The sequence below is a fragment of the Cryptomeria japonica genome, chromosome 10 (genome assembly GCF_030272615.1).
Source record: "Cryptomeria japonica chromosome 10, Sugi_1.0, whole genome shotgun sequence".
Classification (NCBI taxonomy): domain Eukaryota; kingdom Viridiplantae; phylum Streptophyta; class Pinopsida; order Cupressales; family Cupressaceae; genus Cryptomeria; species Cryptomeria japonica.
Window position 1 is genome coordinate 196,781,373 of NC_081414.1, and position 20,536 is coordinate 196,801,908.

General features: G+C 37.6%; 1 protein-coding gene across 2 annotated transcripts in view; it reads left to right on the forward strand.

Moving 5' to 3' along the window:
• Positions 1-2,755: 2,755 nt before the first annotated feature.
• The window catches only part of LOC131079119 (probable magnesium transporter NIPA4), a 99,219-nt gene continuing 81,438 nt past the window's right edge, over positions 2,756-20,536 (forward strand). For both annotated transcript variants that reach the window (XM_058016997.2, XM_058016998.2), the window contains exon 1: positions 2,756-3,319. In XM_058016997.2, the coding sequence (XP_057872980.2) occupies positions 3,145-3,319 (175 nt within the window). In that variant the 5' untranslated portion in view covers positions 2,756-3,144. The remainder of the gene's footprint in view (positions 3,320-20,536) is intronic.

Here is a 20,536-nt window from a genome sequence, read left to right on the forward strand (position 1 = left end):
TTCCCAAGTACATTGGGAAGAGAAAAAGAATATAAAATTCCTTGGGGGAAGAACTTGGAGGAATTAAAAATTCCAAAATAGAGGATGTGTGGGAAGAGTAAATGGGAAAAGGAATAAAAAATTCCTTGGGGAGAGGAGGCATGGGGAGATTCAAATAATTTGAATTTCCTTGAAATGATCAAAGTGAGTAGCATTTAAGGTTGAAGGATGAGATGGGAAAATCATTTATGGCAAAAAGTTGGCCCATCCCTGTGATTAGGGATGTGCAAATGATTAAGGGGGTTGATTAGGTAGCTTAATGAAGGATTAGAGTGCAAGTGAGAAAGTTAGGAGGATGTGACATGAGGAGAGACAATGAGTGAAAGAATATAAAATTGAGGAAAATGATAAAGATGATTAAAGAGGAATTAATTAGGCTAGATGATAGGATTAGAAAGGGTGATTTGTAGGAATCACATGATTAGCTTAGTTAATTGAAATTAATTAACTAACAGAGATTTAGAAGAAATAATGATTGATGTGACTTTAGAATATTAGGGAAATAATTATTTTTGATAAATTAATTATGAAAGGCTATAGTGATTAAATTAATTAAATTTGATTTAATTAATTTTAAGAAGAAAGGGGTCCCCATAATTAATATAATTAATTATGTGGAGAGGCTTAAATTAATTAAATATTAATTTAATTAATTTTAGACGTCTACAATTTGTTCTTCTTATTCAATAGTAATTACCGTAAATTAATTGTAGATTAATTGTACTCATGTAAATACATTTTATTGGATCAAGGGAAATATACTTAACAATATGTAGGGCTTAAGTTCTTATTTTTTCAACAAATCAAGTGATGGGTAATGGTCCTCTTCCATTATGTTTATCACAAAAAATGAAATATTTTATAGATTTTATTGTATTTTTTAGAGTTTACATAATTGATTCTATAATAGTCTAATAGAGCACCATATGAAGGGTTATGACCAAAAAGCATGCTTATGATGTAATAACACATACGACCCATAGTAGAACCACATACAAAAATAGTAACTAACAAGAGGATAGAGATAAGCTATATGCAAATCATGCCCAACCATCATCATTTCTAGTACACTTTTACATGTCACGAAATAAAGAGAAGTATCAACCACCACCTAAGAATTTGTTTTCACTACGAAGAACCAACCTATGTTCATGTTGATGAATGAGAAGCCATATGTCCCATTCTCCATTTTGACTAGGTTGACCCTAGGTTGTAAGAATTTTATATGGCCCTGGCTACCTTTGTCATATTGAAACTCTCTTAGTGAGGTGATTTCTTTTTCTAACTTGTATACTTCTAGATGATTCATCTAGGGATTGTCTGGGGCCCCAAATCCTTTGAGAAATCTTGGATGTAGACTACCTCCTTTACCAACATCATCAATCTAGATTCAATGCCACCTATCAATGCCAAACTTTAAAACTTAAAGCATGTGAAAGGGAGAGACTTCATAGTTAGGGAGATGCATTATTCACATCAATCTCCATGCGATACATGAGTTTTCCTAGATAATAATAGCCTAATGCCTTTCTCAATATTTTTTCACTAGTGACAATGAATATGTTAGACATAAATATATATGATATATCAATATTAATACTATTGCAAGACATTCCTTGTACAAATTCCATTCTTAATACCTCCCAAGTTACCTTTGTCTTCTTCTTGAAAGAAAAACACTTTCTATAATCTTTTTTCTTTGATTTCTCTTAGGGAGGCCATTAGTCATAGTTCATTTTTGAATTCAGTACATCACTCCATGACCAAGCTACACAACCACCAAATGTTAATAAGCTGAATAAATGCATACATGAGGGAAGAGGGTATTGAACAAGTTATGAATTATAGCACCTAGGGTTCACAAGCCATATAAATGTGTGAAGGGTATTCATCTTACTTGAGCATTAATTGAGAGGAGGCCAAAGACAATTTCTTGTGAAGTGTAATAATTGGCCTGATGAAAACATTAGTCATCGTATTGATTCCAAATCTCATTGAGGTGGAGTCAATGGTTAAAGTCATAGCTAATAAAAAACCCCTCGATACCATTGATATCACAATGAGTTATAGACAAAGAATATAAGAGATCTAAACTGCTCAAATCTTCTTTGAATATGCTATTAATTTTCCAATTGGATGAATGCTTTTTGTCTAAGCACATGATGATTAACATTGAGTTGCCTTCAATCCTTGTCTTCTTGATATTATATGAACTAACAAGTAAGAGGTCAAAAAGAAGAACTTCAACTTTAACTTCATTATTAATTTCTTGCTAAAATTTCTTTAACACTTATTTTATCAAACTATTATAAGGTTCTTAATGACACAACCAACACCAAATGACCCAAAATTACTCCTAAGAACACTCAAAATTTAATTTGAATTCACCCTTTGATGATGGTGGTCATTTTCTATAGACTCTATTGGCTAGAGGGTGGTCAAACCTAAAGATCCATAAGAGGGTATTTCAATTCTCATTTTATCTTCTTATTTTTATAACTTCAATATTGTTCTAAAATAAAGGATCCACATAAAACTAAAATATTCCACACCCCACATAAATAGGTACCCTGAACAATATTAAACAGTCTTAAAGGAAGCCCGTACGACACAGAAATTTTGACTTTCACCTCCCTAAACCTAAAAATAGATGACACTCAAAGTTTCTAAATATTATTAATTAATAATAAGAACATAGGCAACATCATCTCAAAGAAAATACAGTTGTAAGACATCTACTTCACATTAAATTTTAAGCACAGCAAGAAGTTTTGTTCCAAGTAACATCGGAGACATCACATTTGCTGTCAATGCAAAATCGATAATAAAAAATGTCACGTTGGCTGAATTAGGAAAACATCCCAGATTATCGAAGGTTTTCTCATTCCTACCTTTTTCTCCCCTCACTATCGAATGGGTAGTTGAATATTTGTCAGTCAGATTTGGAGACACAGAAAGCTCTTGAAGATCTGAAACTGTTCTCACATATTGGTGGATAGGGATTCTTAATTTTTGGTGGGCAGCAGGTCGTCCGCAGAAGCATTCAATTGGGTAAATGGGTAGTTTCTATTGATTGAAGATTACAGGCAGTACTGTTTTCGGGTAATGGATCGGCTAAGAATAGCAGAATCCTCAGGTGGCTCGTCTGCTGCAACGGCTCTGTCTTCTGATAATATAAATGGACTTGTACTTGCCCTCTCCTCCAGTCTTTTTATTGGTGCCAGTTTCATTATCAAGAAAAAGGGTCTTAAACGAGCAGGAGCTTCAGGGATTAGGGCAGGTACAATTTTTCTTTCAAAACGATTCTTATTTAAACATTGCATTAACTTTCTGATCCCATCCTCTAATGGTACAAACCCACAACAAGCCTATGTATGCTCATTTCCTATATACCATTGGTTTACCTTTCTTTTTCACCGTGAAATATATGTGCAAGCTCAAATTACAGAGACATTTGTACTATTCATAATTCGGCATGTGAAATGTCGTATCAGGATAATCATATGAAGCTCCGGGAACTTGTTTTAAAATTACATACTCACCGAATTAATCTGCTGAACAATGTACATTTATTTTTTTATCTCCTTAATATCTTTTTACCGTGAAGATTTTTTTTCTGTTATCACTAGACATTATTTCACAGATATGTGCAGCAGCCATAGCTTAATACATGAAATATTAAATCAAGATAGTCCACTGATGCTTGGAGGATTTATTTTAAAACCACATGCTCGTGGAACAATTTTCTAAACTGGTACACACTTTTGTATCTCTTAAAGGCCATTTTACTGTGAATTGCACATATATTCATAGCATATATAACCTAATAATAAAATTGTATACTCTTGGTATAAGTGGATTGGTTGGGCTTAGTTTACAGTGATTTCACCCGACCTTGGTAATGAGATCCAATCCCACAATGCACAAAATTTGAATAACAAGGTAAAGTGAAAAAGTCTCCTTGTTCCAACAAGGAGATTCTCATATACCCTAAATTGGTGTGCTGGATGATATGCAACCCCCAAAGCGCCTAGCATGTCTGTGTTTATATATATAAAGTTAAACTCTCTATAAGGGGACCAAGGACAAGCTATGGCATCGCAGAGTTACACATGTTGGGAATCTGATACAATATGGTCTATATACGTAATACAGTTTATTCACACCTAGAAACCCCTAGCAGTCAACTCCGTTTTACCCTTTCAGTGTTGAATTTTAGACTTTCAGATTTAACCTATACTCAGAAAACTGAAGTTAATTACTAAATCAATATATTTGCTGTTTAGTTTAATTACTTTCAGACTTAGACATATACATAAATTGAACAAAATGAACACAACACACAAATACCCTGGGAAAACCTCCTAGGAGGAAAAACCCAGCCAACAGATCTTCAGATCTGACTATGAATTATATCCAATTGTAATAGTACATTACTTAGCTGGTAGCTTTGATGTGGCACACCAATTTGTCTAAGCCTTTCACACAGCAATACACCTCTTGAATCTGTTTTGCATATAACAGCAAGATGACCTTCAGATGAGCAGATCTGGAAATTGTCTTTGGCTTCACATGTCTTCCAATTCGCATCTTCTATTGAAGTTCACCCTTGTATTAACAATCGCCTCAATGCACACTTCCTTCACTTTGCATTTAGAATTCTCTCTGATTTTCGCACTTGCAGAATGATTATCGCATATGATGTAATTGTCTATATATGAGGTCAAGTAGTTGTTTATTTATATGAGGCAAGAGGACCTATTTGAGGTCGGCTTGGTGCTGATCCCTTTTATTTGTTTTATTACTTTATAGGGTCGGCCCTATTAGAGGGAACACGTTTCCCTTTTGAGTGGCATGTGTCTTTTAGTTATAGGGTCGGCTTCCTATTAGAGGGAACACGTTTCCCTTTAGTGTGGCATGTGAGAAGGGAGAGAAGGGCCCAGCCCTTGGCGGATTCCAATGTTGCCTTAAGGCAATTGGAATCCACATTCTACCTAGTTACAATCAACATTCAGCAGGATTGCATCCCCAAATTATTTTCTGGTTTCTTTGGTGGGCAAGGAAAGAGAGCGGAGAGTCAGGATGACATGCAAGTGCTCTAAGTGCAATCTGTTTTTACCCAATAAGTTTTAACTACTGACAACCCTGTGAGATTGGCTGGTAAACAGAAAACCCTCAGTAATTTTAATCTGGTGTAGTTGATGTGGACATTGGAAATTGCACTATTTCCAAGCTGGTGAGGTTATTTGGGTCTATAGATTATCTCCCCTGGTGTAGTTTCAGATTGATATGAAATGGATCAGTTAAAAACTTTAAAAAGAAGATAAGAGGGCCAAAATAAAAAAAAGGTAGAAAAAGACAATATACAACAATTTTCTTTCCAGTTTTTAAAGGACTTCGGAGTGGAATTTTCAATCCATGACAAAGACCGCAAAGAAGGTAGAGTGGTGATACAGCACTCTCAGTTGGAAGTTTGCTCCAGGATGGTTATTTTGATGTTTCATAAGATTAATTTTATATGATTTGCAACCAATTTTGAACATTGTACAACTTTTTCGGCATCACATCATGGATTTGCATGCTGTGGGCAAATCAAAACAATATTCTAGTTGATGTGGATGCACTCTAGAGGGAAGCAGGTGGAAATGGGCCAAATTGCAGGAACTGACATAGTTCTTCATATAGGAAAAAAAAACAAAAACTAACAGTTGCTACATCCCTTTCAAACAACTTGAGGGAGGACAAGAGGGATATGTATTTGGGAAACAATGGTTCACCTTCCAAAGAACCATAGGAGAATAAACCTAAAAGATCCTCACAAGTATTTAAGAGGACACTGGAGAATGCAGTCAATAGCATAGGAAGCCGTTGTAGCCTCTATGCAGTATGAAATCATGGTGCAGGTTGCCCCATGATGAATGCTTATCTCTGTACATCTGCAGTAAAGAGATGCAGAAGGAATATCAAAAATTTCTAATTATGCTGGTGGTAATCAAATAGTGATTTTCTCCTTGTAAATAATTGTATTTCATACACGTGATTTTTTTTGATATTATAACCTGGTTTAGGATCCAGGAACCCCAAAAAACTGATACATTGTTCAGATAACCAACACTAGAGATCTGACAAGCTGCAGGATCACACATATCACTAACATTCTATAATCTATATAACAGACAACTACATACATAGACACTAGATATTTATATCGAGTCCATCAGAAACCAAGAAACTAGACCACATTTTTCATGGCCATTGAAACCATAAGATTTAGCACTTCTGGACGACACAGCCAGCACCTCATCCTTCCTTCCATTCTCCACAATCAGGACCTCATCATCATCACACCAATCTGAAAATGCTGGAATCGCATCCATTGGCAGAAAAACCTTGAAACTCTTGACAATTTCCTCAACACCCTTCTGCAAACACAGTTGATGTTTCTTGATTGTATGCAAGTGGCCCAGAAAACAGTTGAAATAAGCCTCCACTTGGTGAAGCACATCACTAATCACATCATGTATCAGATAAGACCCAGCAGCTGTTGACAAAATTGATGCACAAGCCAAAGGTTGAGCCGCATTGAATGTATTCCACTGCCCTTGTGTATAGCCAGGATCCAACAACAGCTTTGCCATAGCAGGGCAAATACAAATTCGTAAAGCCCCATCCATCTCCTTTGTTAACATCAACATTATCTCCATCCAGAACCTCAAGCTAGGATTAACAATTTCTTCATCCAACATAGACATGAATCCCGTCACTGCTTTCTCTCCAGAAACCCCCCTCTTTCACTTCTTTGGCTCTTTGTCCATCATAATACCTTTTCTCTTTGAATTCTTTACCCCTTTTCTGCTTGTACCATGTGCCCTAACCTTCGGAGCCATAACTAGAGAAAACATTACTCCACCCACACAGACTTCAACAAACCTGCAGACCCACAAATATTAATTGATAAACAGGTTGTCACCCTATGCTCGCATAATGACACCTGTAGCCATTCATTAATGGTAATTAGATCACCCTCTGCTGCCAAATCTGTCCTTTATCAGGCATTGCCATACACAAGTGTTTTATACTTATGCGTCTGTTTGTTATTTTATTCAGTTGTTTACCGGCACAGAGAGTTAGGACAGGCAAGCCGTGATGTTTCTTTATTTATATAAAAAATCTGTTTCATCACTTGATGAATTGTGCAAACACATTGTAAAATTGATTATGAATTGCAAATGAATATTAATGCTACTAAAAATTACTGCGTAGTGGTAAGAAATTTGAACTTTTGCCAAGCTGGCCAATGTTTTTGGGTCAATGGGAAATTGGCAATAAATTTTAATCTGGTCTAGTTTCATATGAACATTGATGTTACTGAATTAGACTGCTTAACCAATCAGGAAATTTGAACTATCACCAAGATACTGAATTTCACAGGCTAAATGGAACCCTCTTGCTAATTTATTCTGATGGAGTTTCATATGAACATTGAAGTTATTGAATAATAGTGCTTATTAAACAAGGAGTTTGAAATATTGTCCAGCTGGTGAAATTCGTAGGTAAAAGGAAAGCTTCCACTAAATTATGGTCTGGTTGAGTGTAAGATGAGCATTAAAGCACTGAGCTGTGCAGCTTATCAAAAAGTCAATGATGTATAAATCTTGTGTTTCCTTAGTGGCAAGGGAATTCCAAAATCTTCTGCAGACTGATCATAATTTTAGAGATCCTACAACACAATAATTAGCAGTCAACTGAATCTGGATAATGATCGTGTTCTATGCTTTAGTCTGCTTGGTTGGAGGAGATGTTGAATTAAGTCAATTCTTACAGTCTGATGGAAACTCAGGGACCTTTATTTATCCAATTTTCTGTGCTATTTTACATTGTGTGATGTTGGCAATATTCCGTCACGTGAAAAAAATAACTATCTCATAATTTTGGAGATCCTACAACACAATAATTAGCTGTCAACTGAATCTGGATAATTATCGTGTTCTATGCTTCAGCTTGGTTGGTTGGAGGAGATGTTGAATTAAGTCAATTCTTACAGTCTGATGGAAACTCAGGGACCTTTATGTATCCAATTTTCTGTGCTATTTTACATTGTGTGATGTTGGCAATATATTGTCATGTGAAAAAAATAAGTATCTTTAATTTGAAAATTTTAATCCTCTCCTTCTAGTTCTGTTGTTGGTCTTTTTTGTTATGGGCCCTTTCTTCTCCAGTGTTATTTTGCATCACATGGCTTTATATGTAACAATTGGTTTAGAATTCATCTGGTTGGGCTTAGCCTCCTTGTATTAGGTTCTATTGCTTCCTAGATTTAGATCTAGATAGATTGTTGTAGTCCTTTAGTGCTCCCGATTTACTATTGTAACTCACTATGCTTATGAATCCCATTCATAAGCTTTGGTCATAGACATAAGTATAGTGCTTGCCTTTCCTTTTGATTCTTGTAAACTTTGTCATGAGAATATATATTGTAGCTTGTAAGTTAAATATAGCTATTTATCAGTCATCTATATGCAAGTGGGTTAGTGGAATTATTTAAATGGTTATAGAAATAAATTAAAAAGTAAATGAATGCTTAGAAGTTGGTAGATGGGGGTTGGAAACCTTAAATGAATTAAGATTCTTAACCTGTAAATGCATGCTCCTTGTATGTAAATAAGTATTCAGATATAGTCATAGCAGTTGTTGTTAGAGCTTTACAATCATGGCCTTTCCTCACTTCAGCCTTTGGTTTACATATCTGGCACATCTCTGCCCTGTTTCTTGACATCTGTGTCTCAGTGGGGATGTCTTCATAGCAGAATGCTATATTTTAATCTATAAATTGCTACGCACAGTGGCAGATGGGGGGGAGGGGGTGGTGGAGTGCAACAGTTGTGAGTGCGTTTAAAATACTCAAAAAGGGCAGCTGACAGAAAAACAACAAACAATCAAAACATTTTTCTTATAAAAAATATAATGTCTTTTAGTTTGTACTGAATTTTGCTGTTGGCATCCAGCATCATTCTTTGGCATCTGTCTTTTACCTCTTACCTGGAGTTCCGACACATCTGATGCTTTTTGACTCTTTGCGCTGTTGCATACTGAAAGCAATTTACATATTTCACAGAGATTTTTTTCTCTACCATGCAGATCTGGACCAGATTTTTGTTTTTAGATTTCTTTCAGTGTAATATTTTAATTGCAACATTTTTTCTTTTCCCAATTTCCACAGTTGAATCAAAGCCACTTTGTAGTTCCCAAGATGAACCATGAGAAAATGGAAGTTGATGGAATTTCAGAATGCACACGATCAGTAGATGTTGATGATGAAGTTCCTCATAGGATATGGTTTAAATGGTAAATTTGAAGAGTTGAAACATCTGGTAATGATTATTTTAGAGACTGAAGCTTGGATATTTTACGTGTAGCCTGTGACGAGTGGAAAGGTTTCTATTCCATGGGAACTCAGTTTGGTCTGGTTTGTGAAGCTTTATGCAATCAGGAGTAGTTAACAGGACACCTTTCCTCGGCTATAGTGTCCACTGTCTGGTTGGTTGTTGCATAAGTTCAATCAGCCATACATTCCTATCGGGCCTTATTTCTAAATTTTGCTAAAGGATTCTCACTTTCATCTTGCAGTGAACATTTTGGTGTAGAGAAGACCTTGCAATACTTTCAATGGCATTTTTATTGGCCTTCTATGCAGACGCAGGTGGGGAATTACTTATGTTGGTGCTCTCTAACTCTCTTTACAGTCCATCTAAGTTTTCCAATCAAAAGATTGGATTCTATCGAGTATCAACCATCACATGTATGTTCTTGACCATGGGAATCTATTGCCTTGGATTTCATTAGTTTTCTGCCCAATGGTCATTGCCAACACAGCTACATTTTTTGTGGTTGCCTAAATGTTTCCAAAATGGTTATCTTTTGTTGTGCTTCACAAGCTGCAGGCTTGTTCTTCAAGCACATTTGGAGCAATTTGGGCCATTGTTCACAATCATTTTAAATATAAATTAACTTATAACTCAAATTTCCGGAGTCACTTTGGGCAATTTTTGTTGAGGCTTTTGGGTTTCTAGTTGCACTTCTCCATTTCACTTCCTCCATAGATTGACTTCCAGATTGAGGTTTCTAAGTGCACTTTAATCCATGTTTGCTGCATTTATAATCAAAAGGGCAGACAGCATGACACCTATTTGCATTCTATTCAACACAACTACAACTGTGCCACGTATGGTCCCTGTCTCCTTATGAGAATTCAGTTACTCCTGCAGCTCTAGATATGTCCTACCAGTTGCAGGAACTAGATAAAGCTTTGTCATTTGTGCAAAATTTGGTCACGTGACACAAAAATTAAGTACATTCTGTAACAAAATCAAACCAAAGTCAAGGCACTTCATCATCAATATTGACTTACTCATTCACAAGTTGGTGATAGTGTTCAGCTTTCCTTGGGTAAACATAAGTTTCACAACAAATGCTCTTACAAGTTCAAGCCCATTAAATATAAAGCATATATAAATTTCCAAGCAGTCGGGCTTAATGCCTATTGACATGTTTTTCTAGCCCAGCTTGGTATTGATGGTGTTATCAATGCAAGCAATCTCAGGTTTTATGAGCCATCTCATTTGGAGAAGGAAGCTTCTATCAATCATCCTAAGGCCAAAGATGCTTTGGTTGATGTTCAAACTCACACCAAGACAGAGAAAACCACTACATACATTGTTGTTTGCAAAGAAACTCAATCGACTCAAGCCAAGTGGTTCTCAAAGTTAGCTTTCTTGGAGCATTTTTGAAAACTCACAAAGAAATCGGGCATAGTTTCCTCTAATTAGGAAGAAATGATGAAAGAAGTTTGTTATAGCTAGTAACTAGAAACTTAACTATAGTTATATAAAATTCAAATCCACACGAGAGTACTTAATTGGAATTATTTAAAGGATAGTGTAGGATTTAATAATGATTCTTCAACACCCCTAGATTAGTTGCTTGATCAAAACAACTTCCACAAGAGAGAAAATGGCAAGAATAGATTGCTTCATTATGCAATATTGATTGATTGAATATGAAATATACAATGAGATGCCTTGCTTATAAAGGCAATGCGTGGTGTAGTATGACCAATTAACATGACACAATTATTAAATGTCTAAGTAACTAAAAATAAATAAAAGTCACAAAGATGAGATATGGTAAGATCTTATCTAGACAACTAAGACTTTTAGAATGACACCTAGGACCTATGTAAACTTAAGTCATTTGAATAAGTCCCCCTACTAGAAACTAGCTAGGTACAAAACCTTATTCACACCAACATCCCCCCTTAAGTGCAACTTAGGGAGTAGATTATTATGCAAATATGCAAGATTATGGGTCCCAACTACTAGGTCTTGTTAGGTACTGTTGTGACGTTTTCACACATCGCCCCATTGCAAATGGGGATCCCCTACTTTTAAGGCCTTCTTGGTCTTTTGGCTTTTGTTTGTTGGGTCTTTTCGCGGCACTCTCGTCAGTCTCCTCATTTGGCAAGTGTTTGGGGGTTAGTTTGATCAAGTCTGCAGGTCGTTTGAGTAAATTTGGCTAAGTTTGGGGCTTGTTTTGTCCATTTTAGGGTTTTTACCTTTTAGACTTCAATTTGAGGCATTTCCTTTAGTGTTTTGGAAAAACTGAATGTTGCATTGGAATCAAGGCCCTTTAAGGAACCTGGACGTGAAATTTGAGCGAATTCTGAGCAACTTTCTATTTTTAGAAAGTTCCTATTTTTTAGGGATTTCACTACCTCTCGGATTGGTCTATTTTTGCCAAAAATCAAAATTTCTATTTTTAGCAAGTCCCCTTGCATCCCGTTTTGCCCTAACACTAACATTTCAAAACACTTTCTATTTTTGGAAAGTCTATTTATGGTAGGTCCTTTGTAGGCAGACACTGAAGACTGGACATTCATGATCATTTCTAAATCCAGAAGTTTCAAAAGCAGGCTAAATGGATCAAAAAATGGCTATGTGGGAATCATTCCAAGAATGGAAAACATCGGGAATTCATCTAAGTCTGGAAAATCCACCTCTATTCTTGAAATGGCATCCTGTATTTGGAAGCATCCAAATGGGCTAAGTCTGGAGAGGATCAAGGAAATTCCTTCATCAAAAGAGAAATTGTCAAAATCCATCATCAGAGGGAATTGGCGCCCATGTCCCAAGTAGGGCGCCAAATCCAAGTCTTCATGGAGAATGCAAAAAACTTGAAATTCCTTTCTTAGGTGGTTTTAGTGCCCTAGATAGTCAGTTGGGCGCCAAATGAGGGTCATCAAGGAAAAGTGAAAAATGTGAAAGTCCATGGCAAGTTGAAAACAACGCCCAAGTCTTTGACCAGGGTTTAAAACTAGATGGTCATGGGAAATTGAAAAAAGTGAAGATTCCTTGGCAAAGTGTTTTTAGTGCCCATAAAAGAGGTTTGGTGCCAAATCAAGCATGTCTTGGAAAAACTTAAAAAATGTAAAATTTCCCCTCCAAGGCAAAATAGCGCCCAAGGAGATAGAGGGGCGCTTCCAAACTTGTCAAATTCCTTCCTCAAGTGCCTTCCACGCCCAAGTCAGCTCAAGGGCGCCAAAATCAAGTAAGCATGGAAAATGAATGAAATGGAGAATTCCATCACAAAGTGGAATTAGTGCCCAAGACAAGGAGAAAGTGCTTAAATGGCTAAGGCATGGAGAATTGAAGAAAAATCAAATTCCCTCATCAAGGAAATTCCATGCTCAAGGGTGAAAGTTTTTCCAAGGCAAAAAAACCAAATTGAGGGTCAGGAATGGAATGAAAAAGCAAAAAATTCCCCTCAGGGAAAAATTAAAAAAATCCATTTTTAGGCATCCAATCTCATCCAAATTTCAAAATTCTTTATGGATTTGGATTCGTAGGAGAATTTTCTATCTCTTGGACCCAAAACCTTAATTTGTGGAAAATTCCAAAAAAATAGGAAATGCGGCAAATTGATGAAAAGCCTCCTCTAGACAAGATGAACTCAAAAAGCACAAAAAAATTCCTTCCTTAAGGAACAAAATTTCCCAAATTTCTTCTCCAGTTATGAAATGTGCCAAGGTCGGAAGCAGAACGTGAAAATCAAGGTTCAGAAATGAAACTTCAAGAATTCAAAAAATTCCTTCGAGGAAGAAATGCGCCCAAGGTGAAGAATTCCAGAAAAGGTGTAAAATTGACTAAGTGTTGGAAATTCCTTCTTTTGGGACAGAATTCCAGGAAAGGGGAAAAGTTGAATAAGTGTTGGAAATTTCTTCCTCCAGAATAGAATTCCAGAAAAGGTGAAAAATTGACTAATTGTTGGAAATTCCTTCATGACAAAATTCTTGGAAAAGGTGAAAATTTGGCTGTGTTGGAAATTCCTTCCTTTGGGGTGGAATTCCAAGCAAGGAAGAAATCACACCCAAGGATGACTTGAAGATAAAATTTCTAAGGCAAGAAAGGAATCAAGGATGAAGTGAACAAAAAATTTTCCCCTGGTAAAAAAATTGAAAAATCCATTTTCGGGTATCAAATCACATCCAAATTTCAAAATTCTTTCAGATTTGGATTTGTGAGAGAATCTTCTATTTCTTGGAACCTGAAACCCTATTTTTGGAAAGTTCCTAAAAAATAAGAGATGGTGGAAAATCATTAAAAATCTCCTCCAGAGCAAGGAAAGTTCGAAAAACTTCAAGAAAATTCTTCATGGATCAAATTTTTCTCTAATGAAGTTTTCTCTCTCCAAGGGTTTCTCACCAAGTGGAAGTCGGGTCAGTGCATGTTGAGTCAATGGAGCATCTTTTTGCATGCAATTGTTGCTTGAAGGCATAGTGGCACATTCATTGCTGGAATATTTGACCATGGTGGCGGCTAATTCATTGCATGGCAGCCGTCATACTTAATGCAATAGTGGAGCATCTTTCGCATGTAACTATCGTATTCAGGAGATGATGGAGCATTTATTACACATTGGGCAAATTTGAAAGAAGTGGTGCATTTAATGCACAATGGATGCCATTTTGGAAACGAAAAATTAATTGTATATGGGCATGATGGGTCATTAATTGCTGATTCCCACTTGGTTGCATCATGTGTTGGGAATCTTTTTGGGAAAACCCTAATTAGGGTTGCATGTGTCCTCAAGGCATGAAGCCTATATAAAGGGGTGACCCCCCTCATTTGTAAAGGGAGGGAGACTCGTATGAAATTGTTGCGATAAGTTTTGAGATAATAATAGTGAAACATTGTTCTCTGATGGTGTCCACTTAAGTTATTTTTCAAAGCTTGCATGGTTTCACCTTTCTCACTTAGAGTAGAAGTAGTATGGTGCTTTGATTTCAATGGAGAATGTAATGGTGTTTGATGAATTTCCATGGTTTATACTTTTTGCATTTTGTTGATTAATGTGATGCTAAAAACGTGGTATATAAGAAAGGCATACACATATAATGAGACAATAAAACATAATGGAAAGCTTAATCGAAAACTAAATTAAAGATGCAAACCATAAGCCTTCCTTGAAATGTCCCATTTTCCTCTATTCTTGAGGACCTTGAAGGTGTTGGATTGGGTGGCTCTTAGCGGAGCAATGACCTCCAAAGTGGCAACTCAAGAGTTGAGTAGCTACTTGATCATGATTGATTATGAAAATGATATAAAATGCATGATCTAAGAAACTAGATTAACATGCTATGATTAATCCAAAATGCTAATTATTAGAAAATTGAAATGAAAATGCCTATAGTAACGATGCTAAAAATATGAATGCAAGGGATCCTTTTTGCTCCAAAATGGGGGATATTTATAGGATTTCCAAGGCCAGGGGTGAGGTGGTAGGAATCAACAGTCAAGATTGAGTCTGAAGATATCAAGGGTGAAATTGGAGGAGGTTGGAGAGAGGGACACTTGTCATCTCTGTGGTGACAAGTGTCAAGGAGCCTTGCTCCTAAGAGGGCAAGTGTCTAAGGGAGGAGACATGTGGCATACGTGCCATGTGTCTCAAGGGGGGAATATCCACACCATAGGAGGTTAGGATGTGCAAGATAGGATAGGGTTAGTTAAACCCAAGGTTAGGTGAAATGGGTTAGGTTAGGTGGTTAGAAGTTAGGAGGCATGTGGGTAATTTGAATTTAAAAATTCAAATAATAGGAAAAGACTAATTAATTTTCAACAACTCATAAATTGAATTGTTTTAATTAATTAGGGGATTAGAAGGAATGAATTAAATGGGGGGAGGATTATTTAATTTGGATTAATTAATCAAAGGGAACTATTGAGATGAACCTATTAAATAAATTCTTAGATTTTTTTTTTTTTTTTAATAAGTAAATAGTTGCAGAGGGGCAGCACCCTTGTATTAATCAAAATAGGAGAATACAAGGCCTGGTTCAGTGAGAGCGGTAGGGTGAAAGAACCAGGAAGAAATCCCCCTACCCTATCTCTATTCCTTATACAAAAAGAAACCAGCAATAGAGGCTGGACAAGTACAAAACACCAGTCGACAATTGCTGGAGAAGATAATAGAACCGGCTAGGGGCCTTTAAACAAAAAACAATAACCAGAAAACAGAGAAATCGGAGGAAGGTGACACAACCGGAATCAATGGGAGTCTTCCGAGTCATCATCCACAGGAGCACAAGCCACATCCAGGATTATAGGGCATTCAGTGCCACAGGTCGAGTGAGCCGCCGATTCAGCCTTCTCCCTAGGGAGTCGGTAGTCATTAGGGAACCACTCCTCACCAAGCCCAAACCCCCAGTCATTGCCATCAACCAAATCTCCATTCTCTAGAATACCAAAACCTTTTGCACCCGCTAACCCTTCATCTCGAAGATACTTTTCCCTCCATTTCGACGTGAAGCCATTTTGATTGCCCACCGCCTTAAGCAAAAATTCAATATTCCTGGTAATGGCAGGCCAGGTTCTTGAAGAGCATCAAAGTCCAGAGAGTTCACAATCACAAACTTTCTCACCTCCGCCCCGTTGCCCAAGGACATTTAATAATTTTGGGGAAGCGGTATTCTTAGGTTGCCATCAATATTGTCCAACGCGGCATCAATTCACCCAGCAGGCGGTGTTTAAACACCATTTGAGTTAAAAGCTTCGCTCTTTGCTTGCTAGTCCCCATGTATATCACCATTACAAGGAAAAAGGCCGGGATATTGACATTGGCTCTGTACCTGTGATAAGCCATAAGGAATTCCTTCCCTAGTATCCTTTTAAGGCTGTGAAGAATGAGAGGGTGTCGAGAGTAGAGGACCTCCTGCAAACTTTTGTCAGTGATTTCGCCCAGGAAGGCCATCTGTCGACAAGTAGCTTCAAGGAGAATTGGGGATTCCATGGCAAGTCACCGAGTGAAGAATGCAAATGTTTGATGGGAAAATGAGGGCATTCCAATGTTAAGTTGCAAGTCATCAAACCAGGGGATACGGGCGCTAGGCAAGTAGCTCATGCCTAGTGAATACACACGCGCGTGAAATGACAATGTCCAATCAACTTCTGATCCAAAGTTCGTCAACTTAGTGTCGACCGTCTTTATCCATCAAGTAATTATATGCATATCCTGATAGGATCTAGTCGTAACTAGATATCAATTAAAAGTACACACATGTCTAATTGCCACGGGGCGCAAACCGGCACAGATCAATAATGACGGCAGAGAGCCACGTCTCGGTGGCAAGAAGAAATCTTAACTGGTGAACAAATCAATCGGTTGATCAATCCACCGGAAGCCACGACCATTAGGTTAAGTAAAAAATATAGAGGCAAGCGGGGAGGCAACCGGTTTGCACCACAACCAGTAATTCAATCGGAGAAACTTCTCAACTGGAAGGAGAAATGGAGAACGCAACCGGCAAGTAACCCAACCGGTGAGCACCACCACCAGTGAGATAGTCGGGAGTCCATATCAACCGGTGGAGGCAATACTACCAGTTAGTACCGTCACCGGTAGGTCAATCGGAGAAACATATCAACTAGAAGGAGAAGACAATCAGTCGAGACCACAACCGGCAGACTCAACCGAAAAGCACCATTACTGGCAAGATAAATGAACCATATCAAGCGGTGGAAGCTCATCTGGGATAACAAACCAGTTAGAACGACTCAATCAGAGTGCCAAGGGGGGCTCACCATCGGCAATTGCCATTTTAGAGAGTCTGTCAGCCTCTCCATTGCCTTCCCTATAGATGTGGCTAATCCGAAATTCATCAAAGGTGGCTAGCAGCACCAAAATCGGTTGAAGCCACTGGTTAAGGCGCCAACTAGGGGTGTTGTTACAGCGGACCGCATTAACCACATTTAGTGAGTCTCCCTCCAGATGAGTTCTCTGCACCCCAAGCTCCGTCCCTAGCTGCAGTCCTCTTAGAGCCGCTCTGAATTCAGCTTCGTTGTTAGTGGCAACTCCAATCTTTTCAAAGATTTCTTTTATACAGATACCATCGGAGTTCCTTAGTATACACCCAATACCACTTTGACCCGGGTTTCTAGTAGAAGCACCATCAAAGTTTACCTTAAACCACCCAGCTCTGGCGCTTCCCATTTAATACCCAATCTTGGATTGACCTGATCCACCGGGGATCCCTTACCAAAAAGCGGTGGAATGAGCAGATTTGGAAGTGCCAGCTTAATCTTCCAATCCTAGTCCGTATATATATTTTTCTTTAATGATTTGGATTGAGCAGCCTCATTCAGGAGCTCAGTCAGATGGTTCTCAATTTTCCTACATAGAGTCGTTAAGCTCATCTCTTTATCGTGGAAAATTCTGCGATTCCTTTCTTTCCAAATTTCCCAAATCAGAAGAGATGGTAAAATATAAAGTAAATCAGCAAATATAGCCTTTCCTACCAGTTTAGGCCATTGCAGAAACCACTCTTCCAACCTTGATGGAAAGGGGCCAAAGATTATTTTCCCATGAAATGCCACCAACAGTGACTGGAGAACTTGTAGTGGAGAAGTAGGTGATCCGCAGTCTCTTCTTGCTCTTGACATAAAATGCATCTACTGGGTCCATTGATGCCCATTGAATAGAGTCTTTCTTTAGTTAGAATCTTCTTTTGACAAGCCAGCCAGGCAAATGAACCTGCTTTGGGTAGGAGATGTCGATGCCAAAAAGATTAACAGGCCAATCTTTTTTGTCTATAGCCGCTTCTTTCAATTTGTAACCAAAACATACCTTGTATTTACCATCAGAGGAACCGCACCACCTGATAATGTCCTTTTTAGGGGAAGGGAAAATAACCCTTTTGCTGAGAATGTCGGCAAACAAGTCTTTCTGGTGCTGATCCAAGTCCAAGGGATCCAAGGAGTTCCATTTCCACTTAGCAATGCCATTTTCTTGGATAGGGTAACCATAATCACAGATATTGTGACCCCAGAGGCGACAAGTTTCTACCATAATAGGTTGCAGAGAAGGGTTGAGACATAAGGCAGCTTCACTAGCCCAAGAATCAATCCAAAAGGAGGCATCCCTTCCATTCCACTCCTTAGATTTATTAATAAGTAGATGAAAGGGATTTAATCAAATTGCTAATGAATTCAATTAAATTGGGAAGGGGGGTTAATTAAATAATTGCTTATTTAATTAATTATCTTCAGACCATTTTTAGGTGTATACAATTATAAGTTGCAGTGTAAATTAGCCTGAACCCCCAAATCTATGCTAAGTTCGATTGTGAATAGTCGTTTGGATTGCGTCGTGTTGGGTATTCAAATGCACTTTCTCAATGTGAAAATCCTTCAACATCCTCAGAAGATTACATCGGTTCTTGGGGAATTGTAGTAAAACTTGGCGAAGCAGAGCTTGGTTTATTTGGAATTTGTCCACCAGAGCACTATCCATTGATATCACTGCCCTTAGGAGTAGATTTAGATCCTCTAACCCTTTCCCCTTTAATTTCAGTCTATTCTAGTTCAATCCGTTCGAAGCAGAAGCATAGCAGAATCGCCTTATTCGATGATGAAGTTACACGCCACAACAAAGAACTGAAAGATCTATTCAAATGTAAGGCCCCTTGGATTACCAGCAAAACACATCAGCCAACTGAGTCACATCCGTTGAACGAAGGAACTTTGGAGTTAGCCGTTTGATCTTATTGCAATCTTAGCATACGGTTTAACATTGATCAAGTGAGACTAAGGTGACCATTGGTAACTTTATTCTGTGTTCGATGCTGTCATAAAAAACACATCAGCAGGTACCCATGTACATTGCGAATCTCTTACAAACAAAGATAAGGAGAAAAACCATTAGGCCAAAACTCCTCTCCAAAAGAGAGAAAAGATACAAACAAGGATGATGTATGGAGGACTCAATGATACCCCCAAGGGCTACATCTATCATGAAATTGCAATCATTGATCCCCCCATTAGAGGGAAAAGAGAGAGACCGTATAGCTCCCCCACAATGTATAATATCTTGCAGAAATGGTGAGTTCTTGAAGACAAAACATATTCCAATGCCTACAAACAACATTTCTTCCCTTGGGAAGAAGATAAACCAATTACAAATGTAAGAATGCTTTTCATGGCAGATAGAAATTGGTAGGAAGAAGAGTCCAAATGAAGGATAATATCTTTGAAATTTGCTCATGTGTTGCCAAGTCCTTGAATGATGAAGATGCCATAAACCAATTAGGTACACGCTCAATCACAATAGAAGGTGACAAACAAGGAACAAATGGAAATTGATTTTAAACAAGCTCCAAAGTAGATGAAGTGACAACAGTTGTGCCATGGCTATCATCAAATAAGAGAGATAACTCTCAAATTGGTCCTCCAAATCCGAAATGTGAGACTACACAAACAAAGAAGCAATGTTTGATAGATAGGAATCCCAATTAGGAAGACAATTAGATACCTGTTGCAATGACTCATTGGAAGTTCTCAATGAGTCACCAACAAGAGATGAATGTGTATTCTCAATTGGAGAAGTAGGAGCTACAAGAGAAGTCTTTGGATCATCAAGATGCTCAAGTTTTGCATCATATTCAAACTCCTCTAAGGTATCATCATCAAAGAAAAGAATGTCAACATCATCAAGTGGAATGAGGTAATTTGAAGAAGGATCATTTGGGAATGGAGGATTATGTGGGTCTCCAAAAATCTCCCAAATCTTGGTCCAAATTGTGCGTGGGCACATGATCCCTGAAATATGATTGTACGTCTCTCTAAAGATGCTTGTTTTGAAATTGGAACCAATCAATCCTATGATATGATCATTTTTATTACCCCGAACTGATTTCTTCCATCTTGTCTTTGGCTTAGGAATGAGTCCATAAAGATGAGGCAAAAGATTAAGCCACCTACAATGTGTCAGGATGTCATTTTGCTAAGACTCACAATTGCCCTTAGTTAAAGTGATTACAAAAGGATGAACTGCATAACCCATGATCTCAACAATGATACACTTTTGAAATGATAAAATCAGAGATCAATACATAGAATGAGGCTGAAATGAAGTGATTAGATCAAAACAACATCTTCCCAATTGCCAAAAT